General features: G+C 36.1%; 1 protein-coding gene across 3 annotated transcripts in view; it reads right to left on the reverse strand.

Annotated features, from left to right (window-relative positions):
* Window positions 1-582: 582 nt before the first annotated feature.
* INTU (inturned planar cell polarity protein) overlaps window positions 583-21,257 on the reverse strand; it is a 36,220-nt gene continuing 15,545 nt past the window's right edge. For 2 of the 3 annotated variants that reach the window (XM_071753830.1, XM_071753829.1), the window contains exons 4-16: window positions 20,528-20,731; window positions 15,982-16,100; window positions 14,613-14,702; window positions 14,114-14,191; window positions 12,835-13,024; window positions 11,733-11,786; window positions 10,646-10,708; window positions 9,397-9,618; window positions 8,337-8,759; window positions 7,740-7,837; window positions 7,056-7,245; window positions 6,281-6,435; window positions 4,372-5,225 (exon numbers count right to left, since the gene is read on the reverse strand). In XM_071753830.1, the coding sequence (XP_071609931.1) occupies window positions 5,114-5,225; window positions 6,281-6,435; window positions 7,056-7,245; window positions 7,740-7,837; window positions 8,337-8,759; window positions 9,397-9,618; window positions 10,646-10,708; window positions 11,733-11,786; window positions 12,835-13,024; window positions 14,114-14,191; window positions 14,613-14,702; window positions 15,982-16,100; window positions 20,528-20,731 (1,998 nt within the window). In that variant the 3' untranslated portion in view covers window positions 4,372-5,113. Of the gene's footprint in view, window positions 889-4,371; window positions 5,226-6,280; window positions 6,436-7,055; window positions 7,246-7,739; window positions 7,838-8,336; window positions 8,760-9,396; window positions 9,619-10,645; window positions 10,709-11,732; window positions 11,787-12,834; window positions 13,025-14,113; window positions 14,192-14,612; window positions 14,703-15,981; window positions 16,101-20,527; window positions 20,732-21,257 lie in introns of those variants that run through there. The other variant, XR_011727809.1, reaches the window with a different exon arrangement.

A 21,257-nucleotide genomic window follows, 5' to 3' on the forward strand; every position in this document is an offset into this window, starting at 1 on the left:
CAGTAGTGCAAGTGGTATTTGTTTGCCCACTGCAAGGTTCAAGAATTTCTGTTATTTAGGACAGATTACCAGAGGCATGCAGGCATGACCTAAGAATCTAAGCAGCTCCTAGGATTTTTTTGGAAAGCATGTAAGCAAGTTCTATGCCAACATATTTTTGCATTTTATTGTGACTTTCTGGAACACTGAGTGAAAAGTGACACTGGAAACAAAATGTGGAGACACTTTTTGGCAAACTTCTTCTAGGATGTATGGGACAAGGCCCTGATTTTTTTTTGTTTATATCCCCATTCATTTATTTAGTGTTTGAAGATGATCTTCATAGCAAGAATTTCTGTTATTGAATGTACTTCAAATGCTACTGAGCTACCTAGTAAAATTACCTAATAACTAGCAACAAGATCCAACATCCATTGCTAATAATATAATGTCACACCCATCACATGCTGAGAAATAATTCTCAACTTCCACTGAGCTTTGAAGATTATGGATTCTGCCTCACACCTGAAGAACAGCTGTGTGCTTTATTTTTCTAACTGCATTAGCTGGGCTAATAAAGGTTATTAATTTACCCTCAATATCTGGCTTCTGAGTAGGAAAAAGAAAACACCCTCTCTTTCTACTAAAAGTATTCACCTTGAACTGAATACATTTTTACCAGGGTTCCACAATACTACTACTTAATTTTTCCTGTTTTTCTGGATATGTTTCCAACTTTTTTTTTTTCTGAACAGAGTCTTGCCTGCTGTAAGGCAATTAGCACATCAAACTTCAAAAACCTAGGAAGTCATTTCCAGAAAAGGGCTGCAAGCTAGATTCTGTCTGTATTCTCATGAGTTTCCTGACAGTGTCAAAAGGACAAGACGTTCCTGAGCAAGTAACCAAAACCTGTGCAATGAAAAAAGGAAATAATTAATGGAGTTTAATAGAAGCCTGCATGTCAAATCCAGCAGATATCAAGTATAACTTTGATCATTTCTCTTCTTAATCCCATTTTAAAATTACAAGACTCCTTAGTATACTCTGTACACACTCTAGTATACTCTATAATACTCTATTAATAGAGCACAAATAACTAAAAACAGATATCACACATGATCATAGCTAAAAAGCTGAGAAGCAATTTCACATAACATTTTCAGAGGGTGGTATCAGACATAGCTCTGCTGACTGAAATGGCTTCACAAGTACTTCTTGTGTAGCACATGCAGACAGTGTGTCCAAAATCACTTTTTGCTGGTTCAGTTACAGCAACACTGTAGTTACAGTGGAATGGAGCCCAGCAGAGCTTATCTGCCCCACTATTGCATGAGTTGGACAGAAGGCTTTGCAGCAGCCCTGCCCCAGCTCCTGCTCCTAGTTGTAAAAAACAAGCAGGAGAGGGGCAGCTGCAGTCTGAAGATGCTGAACTGCCAGTACCACCCTCAGCACCAAGCATGTAGACACAGCTTGTCTTTAACAGAAGTTCCTTTGCACTTTGCAATCAAAAGGTTTTAGTAATGTGGGTTGTTTTTTTTTTTCAAAAGAATCCAGCTAAGCAAAAACTTATGCATGTAACCATATTATTTTCCCCATTTCCTATCCTGCACAAAACATGTAAAAAGCATCTCAAGACCCTGAGCTTCATCACTGGTTATGCTGCTTTGCTCAGTACTATACTTCTGAAGGAACCAATCTTCAGTGCAATTCATGGAATGTTTCTAAGATTTGAGTCACAAGCTCATACACATGTAAACCATCTGGAAATGCTTCCAGGAGACAAATCTCCAGGAAGGAGACGTGAAGAACTATAAACACTGTGTATTTACATCATGTGTGTTCTACATTTTCCACTGTAAGAAAGAAAACAGCAACATTAAACTCTTTACATACAAAGTGACTGCAGCTGAAGAAGGACTGCTTAAGAATTTGCATGCAATACAGTGAGATTAATTAAACTTTAATAACTGACATCATTCTTCCTGGTCAGCATCACCAGAAAAGTCTGTGGCAAGAAAACTTTCTGGCACTGCAGTAAATAACTGTCAGTGAGAGAAAGCACAGAACATTGATTTTTGTTTTAAATTGTCAAAACCTAACCAAAGAAATCCTAAAGTAGATAACCTAAGACAGACAAAAATAAAGCAGAATTTCCAGCTATTTTCACATTAAACAAATTAGAGATGAAGAACTTGCTTTCCATTCTGCTGTTAAGAGTAAGTTTTATATAATTTGTCAAATGCCAATATCAACATTTCATATTCCAAAATCAAGATTTCTTGTAATTAATTCCATGAAAGACCTCGGTGTCTTTCAAGAATCCATCCAAGTTAAAGGACTTTTCCCAAGAACATGGAATCTTTTTTAAACATTAATTTTATACTATACCAAGTATATTTTACACTATTCCTTCTACAATTTCTACTTTGGTATGACCTATAACAAAAACCAAAGATATTCCTTTTCATGTCCTTTATTTTTCAGGCATTTGGTACTGGAAATCTGTTTATTCTGAAACCAACAGATGTATGCATTCAGTGTTAGCACAAGAAACTCTAAAACTGCAAGTGAAACATCCATAACGCTAAGAACTAGCTAAAATTTTAAATTTCTTTATTTATACATTTCTAAGGCTGGGGATAGTTATATAAACTGCAGTTTGGAAACCAAAGAATATGTCACCAAACTGGAGCAATTGTTTTCCTGAAGCAGCCTGCCTAGGCGTTTTTGCTTCCATAGGGGGTGCTCAGACTCTACAGGAAAGCAACAACAAACGATTTACAAAGGTATCTGGTAACACTTGGGAGTGCTTTTGTAATTCTGTTATTTTTCTAAATTAAAAGTCACCATCCCTTTGGACACTAAGAACTGCAGAAGAAGTTAATGGAGCTGAGGAGGTTATGCAGGAGAAAATCTTACGTGAATCATGAGAAAAAAATGTAGGATTTTCACAGAGCTTAGACTGGCTATGTCACTTTGCTAAGGAGGGACAACAAAGTGATGGCTGTAACTTATACCCGTGGACTTCATGCAGACATCTTCCTTGTCTTGTGCTACCATGGATGAAGGCAAAGCCTCCTTAAAGACACAGAAGCCTCAGAAGTGGGTTTTCGTTTTTTATTTTCCTCCTGCTTTCCTAACATGAGGATGCCAAATAACTACTTTTGTCAATCTGTGAAAGGAAAACATTAAGGATATTTTATGCTGTCCACAAATACCAATGTGCATGACTTTGCTACTACCAAATATACCAAAAAAATCCTGCAGGAATGTTACCAGCAGCATCCTATCCTCACCACCTCACCTGTACTCCCTCCCTGAAATGCCTCATGTCACTTCAAAGGCATTTCTGCAAGATTTTGTTTTTACAAGGTTTGGGAGAGAGAGCCCTTAGAAGACTGAAACAAGATAAACATCAGCAAAATTATCCTTTTCCATACAGATACACACTTATGTCCACACACACACAGGTTCTGTAAAAGCTGTTAAACCAGCTAAAAGCAGAGCAGTAAATACTGCTTTTCTATGCTCCTTTTCCCATCTATAATGAAATCTAATATTCAACCAACACATATTTTAGACTTCTAAAAGTTACTGCTCAGAAGTCATCCACACTATTATGTATTTTTATTTTTCAAACAGAGTAAATCTAACATCTCTTGACTTACAGAAGGGGAAGAAATCTAAAGCACTATTGATGTAACTCAGTTTTGCATGTCTCAAACTGAAATCCTCTCTCTCATCTTCTAGGAATCATAAATTCTAGAGAGGGCTGAAAAACAAAACCTGCCATCATATGCTTAAAATTCAGACCTTTTACTGCCTGGAATTAAAGCAATTTTTAAGTAATCCAAGACAACCCCTGAATCACTCTGTGAGAGTGGGCAGTTACAAGCATTTGATTGACTACTTTAGAACTACTCTAAACAGTGTAATTTACTAGTGAAAACAAGATCTAAAGATTGGTCATGAGAGCCTGTGGAACAGAATTTACTTTCCTGAATACTTAAGCTTTTTGATCCCACTGTTTAAAATGCAACTTCAGTCATGCATTTTATGAAAAGCACTCACAAAAAGCAAGCAGAAACAGCAGGGTAAAAAAATGCACATGGAACATGCTGAAATGCTCTGCAGATGACCAGGCTGGGGGTAAGAAGATTGTAAACTAAACTTCATTAAAAAAACCAAAACATAACCTTAGGGAGCAGCTTGTCCATAAAGTACAAACATTTTCACAATTTATAGGAAATATCAATTCTGTAGAAGAATTCTGATTTTCCAAACATCTTGCCTTCAACTGATATAAACTAACATTTTCTGTAATATGCAGATACAAATTGTGGAAGATCCAGCTAAACAAATATTATTTGAATAAACAAAAGAGAAAAACACTTTGTCTTTGACAAATATACACTTTTTATTATGAAATTATGAATATACTATAAAATTAGTCAAGTCCATGAAGAGGTCTTAAAACAATCACCTCCCTGTCCCCCATCTTCTTTTATGCCTTCAAAATTGTTTTTTTAACAAATAAAAGTATTATTTATAGTTAAAACTCATGAAGTCAAATAAAACACCAACCACACTATAGTCCTTGAGTGTGCCAGAGACCACACTGGCAAAAATTATAAGCCCTTAGTTTTGTGTGGCTATTTTGATTAACACAATGTTTTACATTTAGTATTTTTCATGCCCTTAGGGATGCAAAATTTTAAATAATTGGAAAAAATGTTTTCACCCTCTGTCACCAGCTGCCAGATATTCAGAGAGCACTTCAAGGATATCAGCAGAGAGTTTTATATTACATGTCAGGCACTGCATAGTGTGAAGGTAGAAATTATGTGATGTTTTCTTATAATAAAGCTATAGTCAGCATAAATAACCTGACAGTACATGAAAGTAAGGCCTTTGGTTCTCTGGATTTAAGTATTCAGTTGATGAGAACATTAGAATAATCACTGAAGTTTTACCCGTGTCATAGCACGGTAGATTTTTTTTATTTTTTTTTTTTAACGCATTTCCAAGATAGGCCATGGGAGGGCACCACAGCTGAGTTAATTTCTGTTTATACTGAAGTACTGGGAAGAGATGACAACACCAGGCAGGATTGCTGAGTGTTCAGGAAAATCATCTATGTAGCTAAACCGAAGGAGAGTTTAAAGGCCAGTTCAACAGCAGCTTCTGTGACTGAGTCATGAAAACACACATAACACTCCTGAGGTTTTGGATGTAGAATGAGTCTCCTGGAAAAAAGAAAGAAGAGAAAAGGAGGAGAGGAAAAAGGAGGAGAGGAAAAAGGAGGAGAGGAAAAAGGAGGAGAGGAAAAAGGAGGAGAGGAAAAAGGAGGAGAGGAAAAAGGAGGAGAGGAAAAAGGAGGAGAGGAAAAAGGAGGAGAGGAAAAAGGAGGAGAGGAAAAAGGAGGAGAGGAAAAAGGAGGAGAGGAAAAAGGAGGAGAGGAAAAAGGAGGAGAGGAAAAAGGAGGAGAGGAAAAAGGAGGAGAGGAAAAAGGAGGAGAGGAAAAAGGAGGAGAGGAAAAAGGAGGAGAGGAAAAAGGAGGAGAGGAAAAAGGAGGAGAGGAAAAAGGAGGAGAGGAAAAAGGAGGAGAGGAAAAAGGAGGAGAGGAAAAAGGAGGAGAGGAAAAAGGAGGAGAGGAAAAAGGAGGAGAGGAAAAAGGAGGAGAGGAAAAAGGAGGAGAGGAAAAAGGAGGAGAGGAAAAAGGAGGAGAGGAAAAAGGAGGAGAGGAAAAAGGAGGAGAGGAAAAAGGAGGAGAGGAAAAAGGAGGAGAGGAAAAAGGAGGAGAGGAAAAAGGAGAGAAGGAGAAAAACATTAGCATAGGTGTTAGCTTTTTCTCATCTATTGCAATATATTTGGATGGTACTCTGAGATTCAGGTGACATGTTAAAAACAACTGCTCTGAAGACATGATATGTGTCATTACACATCATTTTAATTATTTCAAAATGGTATTTTTAATAGTTAATGCCTAGGGCAGTATGCTGTTCTGTCATGCAAATAAGGCTGAGCTATCTAGCAATAACTGTATGCATCATTAAAAAAAACCCCACTTAATTTTTTAAGTTTAAATAACAACACAAAATCACAATCCATTTACAATGACAGCAGCAGAACTTTGAAAGCAAATTGTGTAAAGAAAACTCCCTTCCCAAAGTATCTCAAAAGATACTCACAGGTTGATTTGATCTTCTCAATTTGATCTCTCAACCCCACACCAACCAACTGAACCACGACAATTCTTCACATTACTTTGTAACACTGAATCCTTTTTCTTTAAACTCACCCCACAACCCAGTAACTCATTGTTGGTGGTGGTTTCTTCTGATCAGTCCAGTGATCAGGAGAGCACTCAAACAAAACTCCATGTTCTGTTACCAGATCTAAGTCCTCAGCTGCATCACTAAATTCTGAAATCCCACTGCCTGCTTTTTTCTTTTCCTGTAAAACAATTGGATAAATGTTAGAATAGAATGAAATATTTTTACATAAACACTAGCAATTGTACCTATGTATTTTTTCCAGGAATCTCTGATAAATGATATTGTTGTCAAAAAGGCAGAAGATGTAACTTCCTTATGTGACTTTTCTCCACAGTTTTATCACTTTGGCATCACCATTTTTTTCCATTGTTACACAACTTCTGCTCCCTATTTTTTTTTCTCTTCCTTTTCTTCTAGTTGATCTGTTTCCCTAATAAGGCACCTGAGATAATACAGCTTCTTTTAAAAAGTGCATTACAAAAGCTAATACTCTCATCTGTCTTTCTCTGCATGCCTGATAGTAATTAAGAGCTGTGATACTAAAAGTCCATTGAAGAAATATGGCCAAGCAGGAATTTCTTTTTGTAAACAAGTAGTTGAAGCACTTTGCTCACAGGGTTTTCTTGCTCTTACTCAGTTTAAGTGCATAAGATGTATTGAAAATAAAGATATTTGTGTGTACAAAATTTTACCACGCAGCTACACCTGGTAGTGAACTATTTAAATAACGGAGAGAATACCATCTCAAAATACTCCGTGGAAAATGTAAATAGAAAAAGAGAAACAAAGTTTCCATACTTGTTTCCTCATGGACTGCTGAAAAACCGAGCGAATTGAAAGACAGCAACGATAGAAATTCTCAATTAACTGAGGGTGGATGGAGCCACCCAGCCGTGCTACTTCTTTGTGAGTTGGAGTAATAAAAATTCCTTGCATTGTTTCCAAAGATAGGTAGTGGAAGAGGGTATTCTCAGGACCAGATGTCAACCTTGAAGAAACAGGAAAATTCATTTCATATTCAAATAATTCTGAAAGGCACTGAAGTTAAAAACCATACACTTCTGTTTCTGAAGACAGAGTTATTTTTCCCAGAGTACAGAAATGGATACAGACATCAAAAGGTGCCTCCTTCTACACAGAGGAAATCCTGCTAATTGGACTGCTAACACTCAACTTCAGGTTTTGTACTCTTACCTAGTGACACCAGGGAGGCACAAATATATATCTGTGGTCCAGAAACTCTTTTATTTAAACTTCCAGGATTGTGTATATGTGGGACATGTGCACACATTCTACTGACATATTCTTGAGAAACTGTTGTCTTTTTAAATGAAGCTCTTTAAGAGCTCCATTGTTGAGAATTCTCACTTAGCAAAGTCTGGGTTAGAATAAAATAACGCAAGAGCTTCTGTGATCTGTGCATATTAAAAAAATGATTCAAGTATGGCCTTAAAAATGAAATACTCAAAAATAATTTCTTACTTGAGAGCATTAAGCAGTTCTGTCTCTTTCTCTGAAAGGTTCTTTTTGAGGTTTCCTAATTGAAATGGATTTGGTAGGGTATGTTTTTTTTTAGTGGCCTGAAAAAAAAGCAGATAGATTAACTAACAGAGAAAATGCAGCTAACAAAAGAATAGATTCAAACCAACAAATCCCAAATGCAGCATTTTTTTAAAAGGCCCAAACAGTTGGATCAAGTTCTAGAAATCTGTCTTGTAGCTGATATTAGACTAAAATGGGTTAGAAGCAGTTGCACAGTCATACAGTGATTTGTTTTAATAACTTGTGTTTACAACGTAAGTTTACCACATTTTGGTGATCATCTCCAATTATTTCTGCTGATGTGGATTAACCAAATATTTACAAGTAATTATAAAGAAAAAAAAAAAAGTGGTATCTCTGAGGCTGACCCAAAGCTTCCCACAGCAGCAGAACTTTTTTCTACTGAATTCAGGGGCTTTTAGATTTATTCTTTTACCGTAGGCTTTAAAAAGAAAAAAAAAAAGTTACTTGAGTGAGATTTTTAAAGAATTTCCCCCTCCCCAAGCCCACCAGAACCATATCTCTTTGTTCTCAGACCTGATCCACTACAGCCTGTGGATTACTGCTCTCCTCTTCTGCAGGACCTTCATGCCCCTGCTCAGGTCCTCCACTGCTTCTCGTGGGGCTTGGCTTCCGTGTCAGTAGGGAGGAGTCACCAAACAGGGTCCTTCTGCTTGCTGGGGTGCTTACTGGTTTGGAAGCATTTTGTAGCTTGTTTGGGGTGGGTGAGGTGGTCGAGCCCTCCAGCTTGTCACGTGTTGCAGGAAGGAACCAGTCAGCACAAGAGAGAGGTGGAATGGAAGGAGAATCCAGCCTTTCCTCTATGCTGGCATCTATTCCTTCCAGCTGTAGTATGGTAGCTTTGACCTGATCTACATATATACAGTCTGGTCCTGGGTTCCCTATAGCTTTTGATGCACAGCCTCCTGCCTCCAGCAGGACACACAGCATGAAGTGTTTCTGTAAACACAGAGCAACAACATGAGCTCTCAGTTTCATATACAGCATGTGCTGGATTACATTCAGTATCACATTTATACCTCATTTGATATTTGGGCAAAATACAACATTGTATTCAATGCTCCCTTCCTCATCTCCAGAGGAGTTACTTATTTTTTCTTGTCAAATCATATCCAAGGAGATATTTCACTTATGTTATTATGTTGATCTTGCAACTCTAAATCTATCATGCACAAAGTCACTAGTTGTTTGTTTTCAAAACAGTTTCAAAAAACAGTTTCAAAAAAACAAACACATTTCTGAAATGAGTTTTCTGAAAATACAAGATCATAAAGTAACATATCATAAGTATACATATATAATAAGTATACATATATATTATAAGTATACATATAAGTAACAAGATCATAAGTAAACATATTTTCAACCAAAGTTAAAATGCATAATAATAACATACTTAAACTTGCAAGCTTCAGAGATGTATAAAAATGCTTATCTCTGAGAAATTCTATTCCATGAAACAGCTGTAATACCCATATTTTGTACAATTATCAAATGACATCAATGGAAAGTGCTGGCCTCACTGAAAAATACAACAACAAAACACAGGATTTGCATACTGCAAATGTTAACTTACCAAGCCAACTATGAGTAAAAAGTATCTTGCTTCAGGTTCCCTGTATCCTGTGAAACTTGGGCCTTGACCTGTCTGGAGATGGTGCTGTGGGAACACCTCACGCCAGATCACCAACTGCCCCACCTTGGGCTCTGCTGCCAGAGGCAAGAGACAGTGGTGCCTGCAGTACAAACCCACATCCAGCAGATCCTCCTTTGCCAAGTGGTTGCCAATCAAGTAGCCCTTAATTTAACACAGGAAAGGAAGCATCATTAGTAAAAAATATCCCACTACCACATATTGCTTAAGAGTATGTTTCATATAGCATATGAATACACAGGCCACAGGAACTGAAATGGTTAAGTTTTCTGGCCAGAGACTGTGGTTTTGGGACACAGTTGTACAACAAATAAATAACAGAGTTTTTGCACCACATTTGAAGAACCAAAATGCTGACATACAAATAAAGCATCAGTATGTATGCCAGTTGTCAAAGGCTGTCTAGGAAATGCATGGCTTTAACAGCTTGCAGAACACCTACAGAGTTAAGGTGCTGTAATTCTCTTTTAATTCTCTCCCCCCAAAATACTGAGCTTTCACTGGAATTGGTAACCCTTCTAAAGACCATTCATGGTACAACATTTTTGTTTCTAGCACTAAGAGCATTATATTTAAAGTGCTGTCATAGCAGAAGTTCCACTGTGCTGTTTATAGTCTCCTAACACTACCAAACATAAAGAACAATGCATGATAAAATTCTTAAAATCTAAGTTTCTGTAGAGCAAAGGCTGTTACTTTCCTCCTTTACCACTGAATACACTGTGGACGTTGAATAAGGATAAATTTATAAATGATGCCAAAGTGTCAAACCAGTTTTTCAAGCCTGTGATTTGAAGACAGATTAAAGAGAGATCAACTGAACTACTCAGTAAAAACTGCCAATCAACAAAAAATTCCTATTAGAATACACAGTCTCTCACCAGATCTGACTCCTATTACTCTGTCTCTCCAGCCCTTGGATCTTATGCAGCAATATTACCATGAGAGACTTCCAGACAAGTATTTCATTCTTAAGGACCATACAGTACATACCACATCCTGACACAAATTTTTCCTGTTATGGTGTTTGAATTTTACATCTGTAAAATACACTTTAAAAACACTCATACTGGTTTTCATGTTTCTGAGGTTCTGGAAACAGTTACTCCATGACAGGGGAAGATTTCCAGATGTATTTTCCTAATCTTCAGGTCTTAATCACTAATATTACCTTGTAGAAGAGACAAGAGCCCATAATCATATATAATCTTCTCATGTCATAATAATCTTCAGACTGTGGAAAAAAAGCATGGTATAATTTTTAATTCACATTTTTTGTTTTATTTACCAAATGCAAGTCAACCATTTCTAGTTGACTAATAAATACCTTAAATACTTTCATTTTTGTTCACTTATTATCAGTATGGCAGTTAATACTGAACAGTGATGTGAAATACCCAACTTTTTAACCTCCATTATTAATTTTTGTGTCATTACAGCTTTCTCTAACAACTTTCAGCTCAAAATAACAGATTTCATATTTAGTTATCTGTCCATAAACTATTTTTGTTAGGGTATGCTAATTTTCAGAGTTCTTGAAGTGTCTTATCTAATAAAAATATATATGTCCCAAATTGTTCTGCTAAATGAGTGATCAAACAAATTATGTTTTTGCTCAATTATAATACACCCATAAAAAATATAATTTAAAAACAGATAAACAGATCTTCTGGAACAGGTTAAGAAAGCTTTGTCATTAGAAAGTAAAATTGAAAATTTTTATGTTTAAAGCTCCCTGTCCTATACAATGCAGTGAAGAATTTACTGAAATCTCATTTGCTATCTTTTCATTTAACAATATTAAAAATACACATAACTTGGGATTGCTTTCTGTAAACTGCAAAATTAAGTTCTCAGTGCTCCATAGGAGTTCTCAGGTTTTTTCACAATTGCTTGGGAAAAATGCAATTATCAATATAAAAAAAAAGAAACATAACAACAATTAACTATGTTGAAATTATAATGTCCTTGTAGATATCCCATGGACTTAGAAGTATAGTTATTCATGTGTTTTCATTACTAATACTATAGAATTACAATAGGGTTAGAATGTTAACTGGGGACAAAAAAATAGGAATAAACAGAATGGGTAAAATAGGGCTATCTTAAACCAAGAATAATACAACATTCCTTTCCTTTGGCTCCCACTTGATTAAATTAAGTGAATGGGTTTGGAATTAGTGCTTTTATTAAACTACTGAACATGACACCAAAGTAAAGAGATACTGTGCAAAGCAAGCAACCAAAAAAGTGTTTACCAGCTCTGCAAAATCAGCTGCTTCCAGATCACTCAGTGCTGTGTCAATTTCCATCTAAAATTTGTGAACAGTACATTTTAGTAGAGATTTCCAACACATTAACACAGAGCAATAGCTTATTTTGCTAGTCTCAGAAGATTAGGATTTACAAGTACAAACACAATGGATTAAATTTTAACTTTAATTTTACCTTTTTACTACTTTTCAGTAGTAAAACCAAATATCAAGAAGCCCTCAAAGAACATGGTACTGGCCACTGCAGTTCCTGACATAAATGTGCTACCTAATGAAAAGAATCTAAACCCCTCACTACAAACTTCTTGGGCTGTATTAACAGGCTGTCTCTAATTGAAACACAGAAATGCCAGCAAGGTTGTGGCCAGTTGACAACCAGCCAGTCTCTCAGCTTTGCTCCAGTTAACATTTAAATGGTTTTCTGTCCAAGAGAGAGCTGACATTTTTAGTTTTATATTCCTCCTAGAATGTTAACATCGTCACCAAAACTTGACCAGAATTTCCATCTTTGCAGCAATAAAAATTTTCAAGAAACTGTGGCTGATCCGAGACAATTTTGGAAACTGATAACCTTATAATATTGCTTTCTAGATCCCTTTAAAACATACAATTTTATCAGAAAGAAACCACCTCCTATTTGGAAGGAAATAAAAATTGAGGAAAGCTTTGTGTGATGTGTAGGCATTTATTTTGATTCTGCCACAGCCATTTATACCTCTTATGCATCGACTTCTGGAATAATGTTTTCTACCTTGAAAAATACTTAAATGGTCAAAATAAACATAAAGCTACATACCAAGGAAGGCTTTCCCTACTGCATATATGCTAATTGTTAGGAGTGTGTATATTTATTGTATAAAAAAGATGAATTCCTCACCACCAAGCTACACTAACAACAGCAATCTTTGCTGTGGGAATCATTGTGTCTTCCAAATAAGGATCCTGTAGGAAAATGAGTGGCCTGGGGTGGGCAAAGCACTTCCATAAATTACCCAGTAATGACACAGTCACAGCAGAAGATACCTGCATCACTTTTTCTGGCCTCTTGTGTACAAGTTTTTTTGGAGAGATCTGGAAGTGGTGTTACCTTGACCTCCTGGGGCAGAGTCAGCCAGCGCAAGCCTGGGAGAGTGTCTAAAAATATTGCACTGCAGGTATCATAGTGCTGAACACCTGGGCTGGAGCTGGGCTTCAGTCTGGAGGGCTGAAGGGCACGCTGGAAGAACAGGTTGAAAAAATGATCCAGGCGAGAAACATTTTCCACCTGGCAAAAAGCACTAAACAAACATGAACTCCGAGTTAGAACAACAATGAGGGACTTGTAATGTGTTTATAAAACCTTCTGTGCTATAAAAACCACTTCATGGAATAATACTACATTTGAATTTTTGTTTTTGAAATTCATTTTAAAATTCATTATCCACTAGGATAATATACACACAGCACCTATAAACAAAGAAAAAACTATATGAGTATTGTATAATAGATGCCTTAAAGTGACCTCAGACAATGATCACCTTCATCCTTTTGGAAATGACAGTCAGTATTTTTCTTTATTTTAGTAATTTATTCAACTATTTTTGGTGTGTTACAGATCTCTCTTCTTCAAAAGATTCAAAAAGCATCCTGCTGTTCCAAATGGCCTCCTATACTTCTATCCAAAGAGAATGCTTCACTCCCCACATTCAAAGGTAAGCTTTGTCTGAGATACATTTAAATAGTTGCAGGTATTACAAGTAAACATTCTCCTTGTCATGAAGTGACCTAAGAAATGTTTTAAGGAAAAGGTAAGGTCTGACATTATGCAAAACTGTTCTTTCTAGAAACTTCTATGCTGTTCAACACAGAAAAATGAATACAGATATTAGGCAAGGCATACACACTTTAATTCTGAATTGAATGTAAGCATATGAACAGCCTACCTTGGCCATTTTATTTCAGTTACAGTCAGACTGAACATTTCCTGGGTGATTTCCAAATGCAGAGAAAGGCAGTTACTCTGCCAAATAAAGCTGGGAGTGTGGAGTGTTGATCAAAAATGTAAGACTGATTTGTACTGTCTGTACATTTTACAGATAGTGCTTCAACTGTGCCACTGACAGCCACAGGGACTTAGATTATGTGAATGATTTAAACTAATCAAGAACAAAACTTTCTCAAGTAACAAAGGCTGATATAAAAGCACTACTAGTGCTAAGACTGAAACAAAAAGGCAAGAAGAACAGAATCCTGATTTATTCCTCAAGTGCATAAAGGAACATCCAAAGAAACCTCATGTAAACATTAAGATTAATGCTACTAACTGTGTTCTTCAGTGAGCATAAATGAAAAAAATAGTGACTGAAAATACTTCTGAGAAAACTCACCTCTCCAAAGAACTGTACATAAATGTCAAGGTCCTGACAACATCTTCAATCATGTTCTTCAGCTGAGAAAGTGGCACACTAAAAAATAAATTCAAACATACACCTGTGTTTATAACATCTTTGCTATGAACAGGGATAGGCATTTCTGAAGACCTCAATTCTTAACTAGTCATACACTGCAAACACATTCAGTAGTCTCTAATCAGGACTTGACTTTGCTTAACACTGAGAATTACTGTTTTCTAGCCTACACACACTACTGACATAAAATGAGACATCATTGCCTTTAGGGGAAATAGAAAAGAAACTAATAATGGATACATAAAAGGTGTGAACAAAGACAATCAAAAAGTGGAATCACAGGAATAGAAACGAGTAATAGTTTTTCAAAAAGTACACTGTAAGCCTTTCCTGCTTTCTTGGTAGGCAGAGCACAATTTGAGGGCATATAATAGGAAACAATCTAAAAGGCAAACAAAGCATTTGATTTAAAACTCACTTTTCTTCAGGAAGGCCAATTACAAGCAACTTGTCGTTTTCTTTCCAGTAAACAACTTGAACCAGTTTTTCACATAAGAAAAGGGAGGAGCTAGAAAAATGAAATCAGAAGTACTTGTAACACTATGAAGCTATGTAGGATTATAAACCAGCAGGGTTTGTATAGGTTTTATATGCAAAGTCTTGTGTGCATGCATAGCCACATGCATGCAACTGGGCTAGGCAATTATGTTAATTATTACAGAGCTCTGATTTCTAGACCAAACAGATCTCATCCATATTAACGTTTTCAAGTACAATGGCAATCAGCCATAATTATGCACTAGATTATCAGATTTAATTTCCTGGTTGCTGCTAAAAACAAGGTCTGTACATAACTTGAACACTAAATTTATAGCAAATCCCATGCTGCAAATTTTAAATAACAAGATAACACTGCCACACAGCAAAAAAAAGGGTAACTTTAGTTTAAGCTTGTAAGTAATTTAATTTTTAGGATATGACTCATTGATTAACTTGCTTCACTGATTCACTTCTAATGTAAAATTCATGGTACTGAGTAGTGTAATTTCATTTCATTAGTTAAGAAATACTTCAGTATTTCTGCAGGTCACCAGAAAATGTTTATCCTTCACGTAACCAAAATGCTTTCCAAATAAAGCAAGTGACATAATGCAGTCAACTATAGCCCCATCCCAAAAGATCCACAGTACATGTGCACACATAATAATAGTAATTTACTCTTTACTCTTCTGACAAAAAAAAACCTTCAGAGAGCTGGGAATTATCTATTTTTATGAAGAGATGAAAAAATCACTAGAGACACACAGAAGTGCTTTTACATCTCCACATATCTGTACCACCCCTACACTACTCCAAGTAGTAATTAATCATTTTTATTAGACTTCTTACTAGAACCCTGGTCTGTGGATACAAAAGTCTTTCACGTATTACAAGCTGAATGTGAAATACAATGACTTTAAAGGAATAGGCAGTCATGAATTTAAATGAATTATATTTTATCTTTTTAAACATTTTTAAAAATTTGAAGCTGCTGTAAAATTTCCAGGCTGCCATAGTACAGTGCCACAAAATTTCAATTTATACAAAGATGTTTTTTAGGAGGTCTAAGAAGGGATCTAAGAACAACTTCACTGAACTAAAAATCCTAGTCATTGCCATCCATGAAAAATAAATTCAATGTATATCCAGTCTGAGCAATCCAAGCATGCTGTTCTAGCTGAAACATTACTACCTAACAGTTAATCAATTTTGTTTCTCTGCTACTTGATGCATGACACAGGTGTGTTCATCTGTACATACACATAAAATAAAAAAAGCAGTAACACATTACATTTCAATACTTTTACCTAATAATCTGGGTACCAGTAACACTTTCCAGTATGTCAGATAGTGTGAGAAATATTCCTCTGACACTTTTCAGTTTTTGGGATGCTTCTGATATGGGGTACTGATAAAGAATTTCTTGCTGTGAAGAAAGTTAGCTGTTAGTTGAGCAAAGCAAAACAAACAACAAAAAAAATCTCAAACCAAACCAAACCAAACAACATAAGAGAAAACAAGATATCAATTTTTTTTTCCTGGCACTGATTTGCTGTTTTTTTTTTTTTTTTTTAACATGAAAGGTTTTTATCACATACTTTCACATAATATCAAAACATGGGTCTGCATAGGCCCACTGGCAAGTTCTAAACTGCATATGAGTATTTCTGAATGTTTTAACTTTTCTATAAAAAGTAGGACTTATTTAGAATCATTATTATATGAAGAAACATAAAATAACACAAAGCGTAGCCCCTGCATTTTACAACTTAAAGTACACTGTTAACAAACTTGATTCCAAGACATAGCTAATATTCCTATGGTTTTTTCAATAATTAAATTGTGACTTAAACACCCACACATTGTTCACATGTATAGCACAAAATATAACTGATAGATACACAAATAACATACACACCATAAATCATTTTATCACCAAACCCTGACCATCTGTGTCACCACACTCTCAGAGAAGTCTTCTCAAAACTGAAGTACAAATCTTTGTGACAATTACTTTTCTTTTTCAAACCAGTTCTTGAAAATAAATGTTTTATGTAAGCATGAAAAAACCTATTTCAGCAACCACAACAAAACTAATAATCCCACAGTAATCTGAAATTCCTCACGTTTATTGTTTTCTCCCAAGTCATGATGGGCCAGAAATAATGGATGTTATATTAAGCACACCCAAAGCAAGGAGGATACTGAATTATCTTTCTAGACAAACAAAAGAGCAGACATGGTTAACTTTGCTCTTTATGTCACTAATCATACCCAGCCAGTGCCAATACCCATTTGAAAATTTTCCTTCTTCGAGCTTAAAAGAATGTAAAGTTTCATTAGAGAAGGACCTGGCAAACTCTTCATTCTTACCCAATTTAATTAGCTCTATTTTCAAATACCCATTTGTGACAAGGATTTCTTCTTTTTCATATCAATCCCTCAGCTTGAAAAAAGCCCTGCCATTTTCTAATTACAGCACTAGAGAGAGCTAGAAAGAGCCTTTCTTTCTTTCTTCTCACTATGAACCAGGGCCTTTGCACAAAATTAATCTGAGAATTGTCTGTACCCTTTCCAAGGGAAAGAAAAGACAGCTGTAACAAAAGCCCAGAGCTCCATCTTGCAGATATATTAATGAGTTAGCAAAGGTCAGCATACAGTGCCACACAGGATCAGCTGTCCTCAGAGCAGGGTGAAAGTTCATAGGCCAATGACAATGGAATTAATAAATGGAAGTAGCTCATTTCTTAAGAAGTGCAAACTCTTCCTCATCCCCAAAAACCTAAACCAGGACAGTGTACCTAAACTAGTGGCTTATCCAACAGCTTCCCTTTTAAAATTTACTAATTTATCTAACAGCCTAAATAATATTTAAAAAAAAAAAATTAGTGCAGTCTTGAGAACCTAAGAAAAGGTTAAAAGAAACAATACCTGGAAAGTCAACTATGAATTCTTAAAAGATTAATTAAGGAGCTATAAATCAAGGGAGAAATGCTACAGGAAATACCTGTCTGTATGAACCAAGCTGTCTCAGTACTCAGTAATACCTATTTTACAAGTATGCTTAACACGTACTTCCAGGAACAGCATCATGTAGGAGGAATATGAACATTGCTCCTTTTAAAACGTTGCCAAAATTAGTTCAGACACATAAAGATGTTGCAGCATATGCTGGTACAAGTAATGTATGTTGTAATACCCACCTTGAACTAAAACATAAAAAATACAAGAACAACTTTAGTCTCTGAAACCATTATCCTATGGGACACTCCCATGCATGCAGCTGTGCTAAATCATCTCTAATACTATTTTATTTTCTAGTGGAGGAGATAGAGCTTACAAGTGTTAGAGCTCATTAATTCTATTTTTGGGTGCCAAAAGCCCACATGTAGGAGAATTAGCTACTAGTTGTAGTTGCCATTGTTTACATGGATGTGCTCTGCATAGCTTTGCATACTGGTAAAGAAGCTTAGTAAAGACCATTGTACTTTTATTGACATAGGTGTGTAACAATAGCAGAGCTTATTTGAAGTACTTCTGTACACTAAACCTGGGCAGTATATCTACAGGATAAATGTTATTCACTGATCACCAAATTAAATTAAATTCCTATGTCTTGAAGAAGCTGACATCTTGTTAGGAAATGTTAGAAAGAGCTTGTCTACACCAGCAAAACATCTCTCAACATTAGAGACCATTTGGGGCTGCACAACTGCCAAAACTCCTCAGGAAACAATTCTTCCCTGGTATGAAGGCAGAACAAGTGCATTACAATCCCTCTTTCACCTCTGCTCTACATTCAGGATTAATCCTGGTTTTTGGCGAGCTTAAAGAAATAATGGGGCAAGAAAGCAGTACTCCATTTACTCTGAGTACAGGAATTGCAATTAGGCATTTGCATATCTATTCAACTACCAACAGAGGAGACAGAATTTGTAAAGTACTTCATAAAGTTTAGGTGACCAAGAAAACACTGGTCTTTGAGTCTACAGGCATTGTCCTTATCTGCTCTAGCCACACAACATAGCAGTCTTGGGCTACAAACTTAGAATTAATGAAAAATAACTACTTGTAATATATGTGAGCTTTCATAAAGCTTATTTAGTTTATTTAATTCACTGTTTAATGAGCTCCTAACTTATTATATCAGCAGAAAAATACTAGAGTATTGTGTTTTAATGAAAGCAATCTCTGGGTGGGAACAGAACAAACATGCCTTAGTTGCAATGCCATTAAAAAACTTAAAAATAATTTTAAGAGGCACTTGTACAAACTCTTGTCTGCTGAAGGTCCATCCCATGCAAAAATGGCAGTTTCTTAAACTGGACTGGAAGGAATTGCAAACCAAAGCTTAGTAATGTTAGTATCTTACTGCAAGACACAATGAAGCATACATTACCTTAAGAATATGATGTTTAAAAAGCATGTTTTACCTTGCAAAGTCAAGTACTTCAGAATTATGAAGTACTAGATTCATGGTTGCCTAATAGGCCTCAATTATACACACCTGTCTGTCCAGCTTGTCCTCTGCACAAAATGGGCATCTTTCAGAAAAAAAATACTTTAAGACAATGTCATGCTGCTTACATACGAAAGGGTTGAATTCAAGTTGCACAGATAGTCATAAATCTGTCATTTCCTTGTTTTCAGCACTTGACTCTGCAAACTTCTCAACATTTCTAACGTGGTATTATGGTATCAAGTAATTTTCTAGCATTCTTCTCCCCAGTCCTGTCTCTAGAAAATAAAATTGATGTCCCTCATGTGTAGTTGTAACACTTTCTCCATTACACATCACCAGCAGAACCATACAGATTTCTATCTGATGAAAAGTAGTCTAAAGAAAATAAAGAAATCTCAGGGAATGAATGAATCTCAGGGAGCATTGAATGGATGGAAGGATTATCCAGGAAAGGAAAGCAAAATGTGGTCTTTCTGCTCCCCTCTCTGTCACCATCTCATCACCCCAGTCACTGAGGACTTGCAAAACCCTGTGCCTCATTTGATGTCTCCACATAACAGATAATACAGACCACTGAGGCACTATACTAAGCCCAAGGAAAATTTACAGAAGGGGAGATTATTTTTTCAAATGTCTGTTAATAAAAAGTTACTTTATCCATTTGTCATTTTTTAATCAGGCAGGAGGCTAAACTCATCCCTTTACACTGTTCTCTGTCTTCCCTGTATTCTAAATGAAGTATTTGTAGCTACACCTACACCATGAACAACTTCTACACAAACTGGAGTTGTACATACACTGGCAAAATTTTTCTGAGGAACACAGAAGGGAAAGAAATGTGAAAAGAAGCTTTTCAAGACAAGAAGTAGTACTTTGGTAGCTCAAAAATGTTGCCCAAGCAAGAATCCATAGTTGATTGCAAACAGCAGACACTGGAAAGTCCTCTAATAAAACACACATTAGCATTTTAAAACAAGAGGAGCCAGACAGATTATAGATGTGGGCTGCCAACAGCTCCTGCTGGGGAGAATTTTTTTGACTAAGCGGATTTCACAGGATTTCAGAGTTTGAGAGGAGTATTGAAAACATCATAGGGAGCATCTAAAAACAATAAGAAGCTTCTGAATTTATCTCTGTTTTGTCTGCTAACACCTATAGCCTGCTCTTTACATAGGGACATTCAGCAGTGCTGAAGTGATTTCAAGTCCAATTAGTTTTTTAGCAGTGATACTAACTTACTGCCCTGAAATGTCAGGCCTTATTTCTGTCAAAATAGACAATATACAGACTCCTCAAAATTATTTAGTTAGGTATCTTTTGTTGTTAGTAGTTAGTTTATCTGTTGTTGGTTGTTACCTTTCATTTTGTGTTTTACATAGTTAGCCACATACCTCATCCTTAGATGTTTCAGAGTCCAGCTTCATGGAGAGGAACATAACCACATGTGGCACCTCTTGCATGGCCTGCTGAAGGTCTGTACTGTCTTCTCCCCACAAGAGCTGAGCTAGATGGTTCATACTTGACTGTGCTTGTTTACATCTTTGCTGAGAAGTTCCTTCAGGCTCAATTACTGATGTTTCAAATGTGAGTTTAACCTATTAAGACAATTACTGTGAAAGTGAGGCAGTACTTAGAATTACATTCTAAAATCAGATGAAGTAGAGACAGTGTAAGCCCTTTAAGTTTTCTTAGCTTTAGTGGTAAAGTTGTAAGCGTGCAAAATTCCTGCTGTTTCAAGAAAGCCAAGTGTATGTTCAGCATTGCATAACAATCTATTCTCAAGGACAAAGCCAACTATTACATGTTCTGTGACCAAAGTGAGCAAACCTCTGGTTTGGTGTGTTTTCATACTTAATTCTTATGGTCTTGAGAATGGAAAAATACACTTACTGCTCTGGCTTTGTCTGGACACAAAACCTGTTATCATGCTTTTGAAACATACACAATATTTGACTTTCAAAATGTCAGCACTTTCATAAGGATATATCCTCAAGGCTCTTCATGAGCAGTTCTTTCCTCTTCTGAATGCACTGACAGGTATTGCTACTGAGTGTAAATAATGCACAGATGTAATTCTTGCTGCTTTCAGTCTCCTACTTTAAAACCAATAAAAACCCCAAA

The sequence above is a fragment of the Heliangelus exortis genome, chromosome 10 (genome assembly GCF_036169615.1).
Source record: "Heliangelus exortis chromosome 10, bHelExo1.hap1, whole genome shotgun sequence".
In the NCBI taxonomy this organism is placed as follows: domain Eukaryota; kingdom Metazoa; phylum Chordata; class Aves; order Apodiformes; family Trochilidae; genus Heliangelus; species Heliangelus exortis.